We start from the raw sequence: 12,551 nt of genomic DNA, 5'->3' as shown, positions 1-12,551 counted from the left end.
TATATTTTAACATTATTCTTTACATGTGAATTCAAACTGAGAATTTAGACAGGATTACAATTTCGAACTCATTACTATGTGCTTTGAAAACATAAGAAACTACCACTAATCCAAAAAAGAAAAATTATAAATTTGTCGTTATTTCAACAGCCTTTTCTACCAGAACATATCTTCTTCTCTCTAATGCAAAACTCTGCACGCTTTTGTCTATTGATACTTCAGGGCATCAATCCATCCTCGGATACACTTCAGTGTATCCAAATGAAGTAAGTCACTCTTTTCAAAAAGGGTAAATTATAATGATAAATATTATTAAAATGTTAATTTTGATTTATAATTTTATATAGATTTTGATTTTCTGAGAGATATGTGGACGATGAAAAAGGAATTAAGAACTATTTTGCTGCATTCCACCTGCATGATACATTTCCTGCAGCAGTTGTTGTAGATGATTTTGGAGACTTCTTTGAGGAAAGGTATCTTGTTTCTAATGCCTTATTTTCATGTAAAAAGTATATACAATATATCCAAAAAATTATATTAATTTTTACTATCCTTCCTATGTGCTGACATTGTCAACAAATTCTAAAGGAGCTGCCAAGAGAACTCTAATAATCCTAGTGGAAGAGACTTGGCAATGGTTCGGATTTTATGTCACAACCCAGTTAATCATGCTAAGTGAGTGAGCATGTTGACATTACCATTCAAGTGTTTAGCTTAATTTTCTTTTAGGACAAGCACTAACAATATTTGTTTCTTTAACTTCTATGGGTTCCAACTATTTTTACGATTAAAGGTTGATTTGTCCTGACCATTTTTGGTCATAAAGTTGATTGCCTGATTGTCTATTTCTCTCTGATTATATGCACTTCATCTCATTGTAAAGTACATGATTTAGTACTGGGATGCTGTGCTCCAGGTGGTGGCTCAGCATTGTTTATTCTGAAAAGCAACAGCAATTCAGGCGGTGGCAGCTCAGTGAGGACCAGAACTGCAAAGTACTCCATAGCTTTGCAGTATCTGATTTTGGAGGGGATAACCGAAGAGAGTGAACAGTAACATTGTTTGTAGATTCAGTCTATGAAAATATAGTAGTTACTCTCTTCTGAATGAACCGAAGTGTCTGAGTTTTACTACGTCACCGTCATTTTTGGAGCTTTTCTGTCACAACGTAACTTCTAATTCTAATGGAAATAATTAAACTTTGTAGTATGTATATCTTCTGGTATATGATTTGAATCTCTCTATTTCAAATTTCTAAATAAGCAATGGTATTCTAACATTCAGCTCCATTTTTTTGTCATAACCATGGATCACGTATTGATTATGCAGATGAATTGGGTTACCCTAAGAAAGAAATAGTAGGAATCAGGTTATTAATTCTTTGATTTTGATCTCCTTTGGCTTGAATTTGCACAGTTTTTTCAATGTAAGGTAATGGAAAATTTCAGAACTCACTCAATTTGCATAAAATATTGGATATAGGAAGCTTCAATTTCTATGGTATTATGCCTTCGCAAGCAAGCGAAATTGCATCATAGGACCAGAACTTCATGGCAGTTTATTTCTTATATCTAAAACTTAAAACTGAAAGTTCTTTTATATCAAAATAGGCAGGCTTGCAGGCTAATCTTTTTAATGAATGATAACAACCTATAACTAGATTTCCCATTACCACTAGCTCACCAAAATGTTCGTTTGACTCATCCATGATATTATTCTGCTGAAAGAAAGTTACATAATTAGCTTCTAAGACGAGTGCATCATTATTCATAGTTCCACTGCCAAGTTATAGTTATTCACATGATAAACAAAAGAAAAACATCAACAGCAAAACCAAGAAAGGAAAATAGAAGATAACCCTTATATATCCGCATCACAAACTTCCCCTTGTCTATGTGTAGTTGTGAATCGGATTTTTTTAGTAAACTCCTTTCTGATAATCGGGTTCACAAAACTCTCCTCCAAGATCATCACAAGCCTCTGCTGGGAACACCCTGTACAGCAATCATTAACATAAGATACTATTTCAATTTTAATTACCCATGTTTGTTCAAATATGTCATTACAAATTAAAATTCTTAAATTCCTAAGATCTTACGTCTTTGGCTCATTGTACTCAAAATACTCTCGTTCAACAGCCTCTGAAGAAGTCCTGGCTGTGTTGCTTTTAGCCTCTGGTTTGATCTTCACTTCAGGGTATATTTCAGCATCACAAGCTTCTCCCCCAACTGTCTCACAAGCCTCAGCTGGAAAAACACTTTGGAATTATACAGAAAACAAGTAAATGTTAATTCATGATCACAAGCTGCTTAATTAAATCAAGACATTCAAAAGCTGAATCCATAAGTTAAAGTTGGATAGGCTTACGAGGTTATGGAGCTGTAATCAACTGCTGAAGGGTCCCCAGTTGTTCTGATAGGGGTACATCGAGAAGTCTGTAGTCTTGGCATGGACCTACATGGCAAGGCCAAAAATTTGGTGGTTGTGATAGAAGGCAAGGGTAATGGTGGTGCAAGATACGACACTGCCTGCATTTTGATGGGTTATGTTAATTTGGTTCTAATGTGAGAGAATTGTAGGTTGCAGAGTTGTGCATATATACTTGGCTAGCTATCTTAAGAGATAAGGTCGCTAGATTTTTTGCGAGTGGATAAGGTGTGACTGTGAATGTAGAAAGAAGACAGGGTTGATAGAACCGTTGAAAGCAAGACTTCTGTCTACTCTAAAATGCATATTTCGATTTTTTGGTGTCCGTAAGAACTAATTCAATCCTAAAACTGCCCAACTCCAGTCCTAGGCCCCAGTTTCTGTTGATGAAATCCCAGACCTTTTAAGTTTTAATTACTGTTTGGAAAAACACACAAATAAATAAATAAATAATAATGAGATGATATGTGGACCTTAGACCATCAGCATTGGTAGAGCTATTTTTTTAGCTATTTGACACCACAAAACTATTTTATCTATTTTACATTCTCATTTTACAAAACATCTAACATAAGTAGTTTTTTTTTTTTTTTACTTATTTATTTAAATATTATTTCTTTGTTAATTTTTTATTATTTCTTTCACACCTATCTCTCCCTCTCTCATCTGAAGATTCTGAAGAACAAAAAGCAAACTCAAAACCCCAGCCACCTCTACTGCCACCCACAATCCACAGCCACTTCCACTATTCACAGGCCACCATTAACACAACTCAAATCCACCAAATTTGCAACAAAATCATCTCAAAAACCAACCAAAATCGCACATAAAAACAACCAAAATTCAACAAACCCACAAATCCAGCAACAAAAAAACCCAATGACAACCAACAAAAAAAATGCGTTGGGCCATGAGGCCATGGCTCGAAGTTCAATGGGCCCGAGTTCGTACCCTGTACATATATATATATATATATATATATATATATATATATATATAAAACCTTTTTAAACCAAGATTTAAAGTAAATTCAATTAGAATCAAAATTGGATTTTGCTTTTATTAGTTTTCCATACAAATTAAATTGTTAAGATTTTTATTGTTATTTTTTCTTTGAACTAATGAGCATATTTTTTATATTATCTCTATTCAAATATTTTGTATGCGGAGATATTGAATTAACAAACTGTAATTGAGCTGAACGATCTCATACATCTATCCCCATTCAATTGAGGAGATACTATTTGACCAATTTATTATTTTATTTTGTGTTATATTTTGTAGAATTTCACAGACAATAATTGTGAATTGATATTGTATGTGTAATATTTAATAATGATTTTCAAAATTATATACATAATAACAATGTAATGAGAAACTTAGCGTAATCAATATCATGAAAATTGCAAGGAAAAACTATTTTAGCACCTCCAAATGTTCTGGTCAAATTATGTCCAATATTTTTAATAACTCAAACTAATATAAATAGTACTACTATAATTGATCATTCATGTGCATAAGAACAAGTTGCATACTAGTTCAAAATGATGGGCAGAGACTCAACTTAGCTCCCACCCGCATAGCCTTTCAATAACAAGCCAATTTAGGAATTTTTACCAATGTGAGCTACCATTTTTCTTGAGTATAAAAATATGAATTTTCATGATTGCAAAATGGGGGTGTTTACAACCATTTAGTTAGGGTTTTGTTTTATTTTCACAATGAATATTTTTGGATTGATTTCAAGTCTCTAAAGCTGTATGATGTTGTAAGTGCACAATTTGTACCCGGTCCAATCACTAGATTGACCTAGGCCCAAAAAGTCTTATACAATGAAATTTGTAGAGTATGGATTTGAAACCTAGGTTAGGGATATTGGAGAGTTAATAAACAGGCTAGAATGCCACGATCTATACAAATAATAGATGAATATGACAAAAAAAACTCTCCTCGGACGTAAGCCGAGAACCACTTGTATTGTCTTTCTTTCTTTAAGCAAAAGATTACAATTGGTGTTCAAGTCTTTCGTCCCCCCCATCTTCATACCTCTCCTGTCCTCTTATATCCCTCTTCTTCTTCTTTTTTTCTTCCACGTGTAGCACATATTTTCCAAATAGATACTTGTCCCATCCACCACCTTCTTGAAATCTTCAAATAATAGCTGAAAGGCTGAATATTACTGTTCAGAGGTCATTTCTCCATTATTGCGGCCATTGAGGTAGATGCAGGGTCTTTAATGCGGTGGTAGCAACTTTTTTCCTCTGATATTCCTCGCACGTTCTTCCTTCTAACAACTGCTTGGATCACGCCTTTACCCAACAGATCTTCCAAAATTCTGCCTCTAAATCCTTTAGCACGTCCCATGGCCTTTACTAGGCCCATCCGAGGAGATACTCCTCCTCGAACAACTCCTTCTCCCCTTATAAAATGGACTGGCCTATGGGCCTCGAATGTTTTGCTTGAACAGACTTACACCACCAAATCGGGCCCAAGGCCCAAATATATATATATTATTTATTTATTCCTCACAATAGCCCCTTAAAACTTCATTTTTTTTCCGCATCCGAGAAGAGAAATGGAGTTTTAACTTGACGGCAGAACTTCCACACGCTCTACGAATTGCCACATGTGTAAGGGTCACTTCGCTCCTTTTAAACCGTCCCTGACGCTTCGAAATCTGTAACACCCGCATTAATGGTCGTAAGTTACACCCTGTTCCCCACGTTCAATGGCGAGATTTGCATCTAACGGCCTAGGTTCCTCCTCAAAATTTGAGCGGGATAACTCTGATTTGAAGTCGCCTCCCACATGCCAAAACGCCTAGGAAAACGAATTTCAATCTACTCTATTAGAAATCAATCAAATCCAAGATTTGCTCATTCTCTCTCCTTTCAAGAAGCTCATGAAGAATCATCTAGCTATTTCCCGTAAGTTCTCAATCTTCTTCATTCATTTCTTCTCGGCTTTTGTCCTCGGCCACTAATCACATCCTCTCTCTTCCCAAACATCCGTTCTTACCCCCACCAATTGGGTAGATTCAAGTGTTTAACAGACACCGACGCCGGTATGGAGGGTTTTAGGGCCAAGTACTATATTCCCCCAGACGTAGGCCTAAATTATTGCCCTGCAGAAGCCATAGGTAACGCTAGGAAAGAGGGAGAAGTGATTATCCCCATCATCGCCTTTCTGGAGGGTGGGATGACCCTTTCTATGAGAAATGTAACCAGCGAATACCTACACAACCATAGGTTATGCCCAGACCAATGTACACCCAATGTGTTTAAAATCCTAGGTTGAGTCAACGCTCTAAACGAGCAAATGGGTTTGAACCTTACATGGCACGACGTCGTTTATATGTATGAGTGCCATAAGCTTAAAGGCATAGGGTATTACCTTAAATCCAGATCTAACATTGTTAGGCTAATATCCTGTCTTCCCAAATCCAACAAAGGCATGAAAGACGACTATCTTATCGCCTCGGGGAACTGGTCTGACGGTTCTCATTGCCCAGTCAAATGAGGAGACCCAGGCGTAACTTTATAAGAGTTAGATTCACTAACCTGTGACTTAGTCCTATTTCACCAGACCATTTCTGGTTGCATTATTTGTTGTTTCATTTGAGTTGGCATTCGCTGCTGACCTAACCATGCCTGTCTCTTCTGATATTTCCGTAGATAAACAACACGTTCAGCCTCGTTTAAGTCACTGCAGCGTCGTGGATCTTAATCGCGTTCTTCGATCCGAAGTGTTCGTAAGCAAAGATTTGCAAGTGAGGGCAGCCTATCTAATATTAGGATACGACCCTTTATCAGAGGACTTCCAAGAGATTGGCAACGCGATCACCGCAGGTGACCAGAAACGTAGAAGAATAGACGTTTCAAGACCAGGCTGCCTTTCTGTCCACGAACTTCTGGACGACCCCTCCATCATTTTGTACTCTCGCCCCATCGCAACAGTTCCGCTCTCGGTGCATTCACAAACAACAGCCATCTGAGAAGAACCTGCGTCCTCGCAACAATCGTTCGACAAGGAAATCGATCAGTTTTGCCTTAAAGAAGCTGAGAGACCTCGAGAAGATCATCTTGTCATCCTCTCGGACGAAGAACAGGTGCCTGCAGAAACTTCCGGCATAAAGGGTTTAGTGATAGCACAGCCCGACTCCAGCTCCGAGGAAGACGGCATGTCAACCCTTAGAAAGCTGATGACCAAGAGAGGCACACAAGCTCCCAAGAAGGGAGCGGTTGGATCACAACCCCCTCCCATCCTGCCACCACCCCCTCCCCCCACTGACCCCAAGGTTCACATCCCAGATCCTCAGAAGAAGAGGAAGAACGAGGCCGAGGAGACAGAGAGGGAAAGGCAGAAGAAACCCAAGCAACAACAACAACAACAAGGTAGGCAAAGGTAATACACGCGCCTCTTCAGTGGAGAGTGGGGAAAGTCGTGACCTGGCCGAGGTATGTCGTACACAGGCCAACTGGTCTCCCGAGCTGAAGCTAGGTGGGGCCCCAATCTCCTGCCAGTCTAGTATCAGGGCGTTCCAGCAAGGACACGCTCATCATCTGGCTGAGGCTTTGGAGCAGCCTCTTCTCCTGCCAAAGGACATGGATGCTCTAGACAAAATGACTCAGCCACATCTCCTTCTCTCCCTCAAGAGGGACTTGGCTTTGGTGAGTGTCTCACATTTACCTCCACTCTACTGATTTCATTACGCTTTAGCGAAAAATCGTTCACACGTACTTTGGATTTACTTTAACAATAATGCATTTGTTTAATACTTTAATGCAAGCCATACAAGAAGTCTTTGCCGCGGAAAAGTGGGTGGAAGACTCTCGGAAAAAAGCTACAGCTGAACTCAAGGTCAGGCTGGAGACCGAGAAGGGTTTAGGCCAAGCCCTTGCGGAGAACGAGAACCTAACCAAACAGCTGACAGATGAGAAAAGGGAGAGAAATGGTGCCGAGGCCGGCCTTAAAACAATCAAAATCTAGGTGGAGGGACAACGTAAACTTCTGCGTCAAAAGGACGAGGACTTGTCCAAAGCCAAGCAAGAAAACTCTGACCTTAAAAAGGAGCTTGCTCAAGTGAAGGAAGAGGCTCGTACCCTCAAGGAAAGCGTGGAGGCTGCCAAGAAGGCTGCTTACAAAGAAGGGGTTGAGGCGACAGAAAACTAACTAACAGAGGAGTTCGCAGAGCTATGCAGGGAGTATTGCCAACAAGTATGGGCAGAAGCTCTGAACGCGGCAGGAATTCCCACCACCTCTGAATTGAGGAAGCCCGAGAACATTTGGATCCCTCAGGACATTCAAGTGATCGAGGAGCTTCCTCCTGCCATATCTGCCCCCAAGATAGCGCCTTCAACACAACCGTCCATCATTCAAGAACTCATTCCAACTCTTAAGGAACCTGTTGGTTCCGACAAAGAGAAGGAGCAAGGCGAGGAAGCCGAGAAGCTTCCGAGCACGGACGCCGAGCCCAACATTCCTACACGAGTGGTGAAGAAGAAAGGGAAACAAGTCCAAACCTCTTTCGAAGTGGAGCTCAAACAAACAGAGGAGGACAAAAAAGGGGATGCCAGCACTACCAAGCAAGACCCCTCCACCAAAGCTTAAGGTCTAGGCCAGTTAGGACCCCTTTTCCTTATGTAATGAGTTTTTTTTTTTTTTTTTTTTTTGTATTAGGACCTTTATTTTAATCTTCTTATTTTGGAATTTTATTTCTAATGTATCCATTGACAAAGATTAATGAAAAGTTTGAAAGGTTGCTATTCGACTGGTTTCCAATCTTCAATAGAAAAATACTAATTCGCTTCACCTTAATGCACAGTGAAGTCTTTACAGCACCTCAATCACCAACAACCCTCATAAAAGTACGTTCATTTTATCAATCTTATTCATTAGCATTGGAACTGTAATATATGAAGTGCAACAACACTCGGCCTGAGACTTAACTTAATATTTAGTTAGGCGCACAAAACAAAACGTCAAACTTACCCTGGTTTAACGGTACGTCCATTTCCACGAAACATGTAACCACAAGGCATGATTCGTGTTAGGTACTTAGAATGATAGAACGAAGTATTAATTTTCACGAGGTATGTGATCCGAGGACCATGCATGACCAAATTTCTGTTTGATGTTTAGAAAAGCGAACTGAAATGTTAATTTTTCCAAAGTAGAAGGTCTGAGGACCCGACGTAACTAAGGTTCTGTTTAACACCCAACAAGATATCAATTTCCACGAGGTATGTGATCCGAGGACCATGCATGACCAAGTTTCTGGTTGATGTTTAGAACAACAAACTGAAATGTTAATTTTTCCAAAGTAGAAGGTCCGAGGACCCGACGTAACTAAGGTTCTGTTTAACACCCAACAAGATATCAATTTCCACAAGATATGTAATCTGAGGACCATGCATGACCAAGTTTCTGTTTGATATTTAGAAAAGCGAACTGAAATGTTAATTTTTCCAAAGTAGAAGGTCCAAGGACCCGACGTAACTAAGGTTCTGTTTAACACCCAACAAGATATCAATTTCCACAAGGTATGTGATCCGAGGACCATGCATGACTAAGTTTCTGTTTGATGTTTAGAATATCGAATTGAAATATTAATTTTCCCAAAGTAGAAGGTCCGAGGACCCGACGTAACTAAGGTTTTGTTTAACACCCAACAAGATATCAATTTCCACGAGGTATGTGATCCGAGGACCATGCATGACCAAGTTTCAGTTTGATGTTTAGAATTAAGTAAATCGAAATGTTACATAATGATAATTGAGCAACAAATGGCAAAAGAGCTTTTCATTAATAGTAATACCTTCGTAGGTTATTTACATTCCAAGGACGTTGTACAATTTTTTCATTTAAATCAGCTAAGCGATATGACCTTATGCCCGCTACAAAAATAATTCGGTATGGTCCTTCCTAGGTTGGTGCTAACTTTCCCCACGCTGGATTCTTGGAAGTACCCATAACTTTCCTCAAGACCAAATCTCCAGGCGTAAGTAGCCTTAATTTCACATGCGCATCATATCCTTGTTTGAGCTTCTGTTAATAATAAGCCAGTTGAACCATGACAGCTTCTCGCCGTTCCTCAACCAGATCCAGGCTTTTCTCTAGCAAGCCATCATTATTTCCCGGGCTGAAAGCACTCATCCTTAACGTCGGAAACCCAGATTCCAAAGGTATCACCGCCTCAGCCCCGTAAGTCATAGAGAAGGGTGTTTCTCCTATAGAGAAGGGTGTTTCTCCTATAGATCTTCACGGCGTAGTCCAATACGTCCATAAAACGTGTGAAAATTCTTCTACCCATCTACCCTTTGTGTCGTCCAGCCTCTTCTTAAGTCTATTGACTATAACTTTGTTAACAGCCTCGGCTTGCCCATTTCCTTGAGGATAAGCGGAAGTGGAGTATCTATTTGTGATGCCCAAGTCATTACAATACATCCTGAATGCTTTACTATCAAATTGCACGTCATTATCTGAAATAAGTGTGTGAGGTACCCCAAATCTAGTGATAATGTTTTTCTAGATAAATTTCTTGGTGTCCACATCCCTAATATTTGATAAAGGCTCAGCTTCAACCAACATGGTGAAGTAATCAGTTCCCATGAGTAGCCACCTTTTGTTTCCCACAGCCCTCGAAAAAGGCCCAACTATATCTAGTCCCCATTGAGCGAATGGCCAAGGACTAGACAGAGGATTAAGGACACCACCAGGTTGATGAATATTGGGAGCAAACTTTTGGCATTGGTCACATTTTATCGCGTAGTCCTGAGCTTCTCTCTGCATATTGGGCCACCAATATCCCTAAGTCAGAGCTCTATGGGCTAAAAATCTCCCCCCAGTGTGACTTCCATAAATCCCATCGTGCAACTCTTCCAAAAGTACCTCCGTTGCGTCAGGGTGTACACATAGTAGGTATGGTCCGGAAAAAGAGCGTTTATACAGCCTTTGATCCTCAGACAACCAAAATTGAGGTGTCTTTCGACGAATTTTATCTGCTTCAGACTTTTCCTCGGGAAGAACATTGCTTTTTAGAAAAGAAACTACGGGGTCCATCCAGCTAGGTCCGAGCCTTATCAAATGGATACAGACAGCACTTGCGGTGGTTAAAGTCGGTTTAGCAAGTCTTCGATGAGGATAATCCTAGGCAAACACTGAGCCGAGGACGTCGCCAAAGTGGCCAACGAGTCCGCATGCGTGTTTCCACTTCTAAAAACATGCGTAAGGATGAAAGAATCAAACTTGGATTGTAAACATTTGACCTTAGTCAGGTATTCTTGCATTCTCGAATCCCTAGCCTTTATGGTCCCTAACACTTGGCCCACGACTAATTGAGAATCCGAGGACATATGAACTGACTTTCCCCCCATTCTCTGGACCATATCCATACCGACTAAGATAGCTTCGTACTCAACCTCATTATTAGTGGCCGAGAACGCTAATCTCAATGACTTCTCAAAGGTAATTCCCTCAAGGGATACCACAACAAGTCCAACGCCTGATCCTCTCTGGTTTGCTGCCCTATCAACATACACTTTCCAAATTGGAGGCCCTTTGCATGTGATCATGCCAAATGATTTTTCATCCATGTGCAATTCCTTTGCAGTTTCTTCTAACGATGGTTCGGTGAACTCTGCCACCAAATCAGCGAGGACCTGGCCCTTCACAGAGGTGCGGGGCATATATTTGATATCGAAAGCTCCCAGAATAGTTCCCCACTTGGCTACCCTCCCCGAGTAGTCAACACCTCGCAATACTGACTTGAGAGGAAGCTGAGTCAAAACCACGACGGTGTGGGATTGGAAGTAGTGAGGAAGCTTTCGTGTAGCATGGACTACGGCTAGAATCGCCTTCTCCAAAGGTAGATAATGCACCTCAGCTTCACTCAAAGATTTGCTAACATAATAAACCGGTCTTTGTACTCCATCGTCATCCCTTATCAGAACCAAGCTGATTGCATGGATAGCTACAGCTAGGTATGCAAACAGGATTTCATCGACCTCCAGTCGAGACATGATGGGTGGCCGGGAAAGATATTCCTTAAGTTGCTGAAAAGCTAAAGCGCACTCCTCGGACCATTTGAATCCTTTCCACTTATTCAATAATTGAAAAAAAAGTCAACACCTATCAGCGGACCGAGAGATAAACCTGCTGAGAGCAGCAGTCATCCCGGTCAATTTCTGAACTTCCTTCGGATTTCGAGGTGGTTGCAAGCCCTGAATGGCTCTGACTTGTGCCAGATTTACCTCTATTCCTCTATGAGTCACCATGTAGCCTAGGAACTTTCCAAAGCCCACCCCAAAAGAGCACTTAGAGGCGTTAAGGTGCAGCTTATACTTCCTAAGTGTTTGAAAGGTGTCGTCCAAATCTTTCACATGCATAGGTACTGTCTTACTCTTCACTACCATATCATCCACATATACCTCAATAGTCTTCCCAAGCTGCAACTCGAACATCCTGGTCATCATCCTTTGGTAAGTAGCCCCTGCATTTTTCAGACCGAATGGCATCACTTTATAGTGATAATTTCCCGTAGAAGTAATGAAGGCAGTCTTCTCCTGATTACCCAATGCCAAAGGTATTTGGTGGTAACCTTGGAAGGCATCTAAAAAACTCATCCGAGGATGTCCAACTATAGCATCCACCAGCTGATCGATGCGAGGCATCGGGAACAAGTCTTTTGAGCAAGCTTTGTTCAGGTAAATGAAGTCCACACATACTCTCCACTTTTCGTTCTTCTTTTTTACTACGACAATATGCGCCAACCATTCTAGGTAGAACACTTCTTTAATAGCCCCAGCCATTTTGAGCTTGAGCACTTCCTCCTTGACGGCCTCGGCATGTTCTTTCGAAGAACGTCGAGGTGGTTGCCTCTTGGGAATAACGGCAGGATTGACGTTCAAATGATGGCAAATGAAACTTAGGTCAACCCCCGGAGCCTCGTAGGGATCCCATGCAAATACATTGATATTATTTTTCAAAAACGTCACTAATTCCATCTTCTCTTGATGTGGAAGCTGTATCCCAACCTGAAAGAACCTTTCAAGATCCACATTTATAAGAAATCTTTCCAACTCTTTACACATGGCCTCATCTGCTGTCACCGCACCGGGCGT

At 40.5% G+C, this 12,551-nt stretch overlaps 1 protein-coding gene across 1 annotated transcript; it reads right to left on the bottom strand.

The window, feature by feature from the left end:
• Positions 1–1,682: 1,682 nt before the first annotated feature.
• Positions 1,683–3,125, bottom strand: LOC142627986 (light-regulated protein 1, chloroplastic). Its single transcript, XM_075801902.1, has 3 exons — positions 2,371–3,125; positions 2,102–2,260; positions 1,683–1,997 (listed from the first exon to the last, which is right to left on the bottom strand). Exons 1-3 carry the CDS (start codon positions 2,535–2,537, stop codon positions 1,922–1,924), a joined length of 402 nt encoding a protein of 133 aa, XP_075658017.1. The 5' UTR covers positions 2,538–3,125; the 3' UTR covers positions 1,683–1,921.
• Between the last annotated feature and the right edge of the window lie 9,426 nt (positions 3,126–12,551).

The sequence above is a fragment of the Castanea sativa genome, chromosome 3, assembly GCF_040712315.1.
Source record: "Castanea sativa cultivar Marrone di Chiusa Pesio chromosome 3, ASM4071231v1".
Lineage (NCBI taxonomy): Eukaryota > Viridiplantae > Streptophyta > Magnoliopsida > Fagales > Fagaceae > Castanea > Castanea sativa.
Note: the sequence above shows the minus strand (reverse complement) of the source record. Positions and strands in the feature narration are given on the sequence as shown.

Excerpts from the sequence above, each read along its gene's own strand:
- LOC142627986 (XM_075801902.1), bottom strand. The coding sequence starts at position 2,537 with ATGCAGGCAGTGTCGTATCTTGCACCACCATTACCCTTGCCTTCTATC. Across the intron at positions 2,261-2,370 it reads GATTACAGCTCCATAACCTC|TGTTTTTCCAGCTGAGGCTT; the intron begins GTAAGCCTATCC and ends ATAATTCCAAAG. Across the intron at positions 1,998-2,101 it reads GAGTACAATGAGCCAAAGAC|GGTGTTCCCAGCAGAGGCTT; the intron begins GTAAGATCTTAG and ends ATTGCTGTACAG.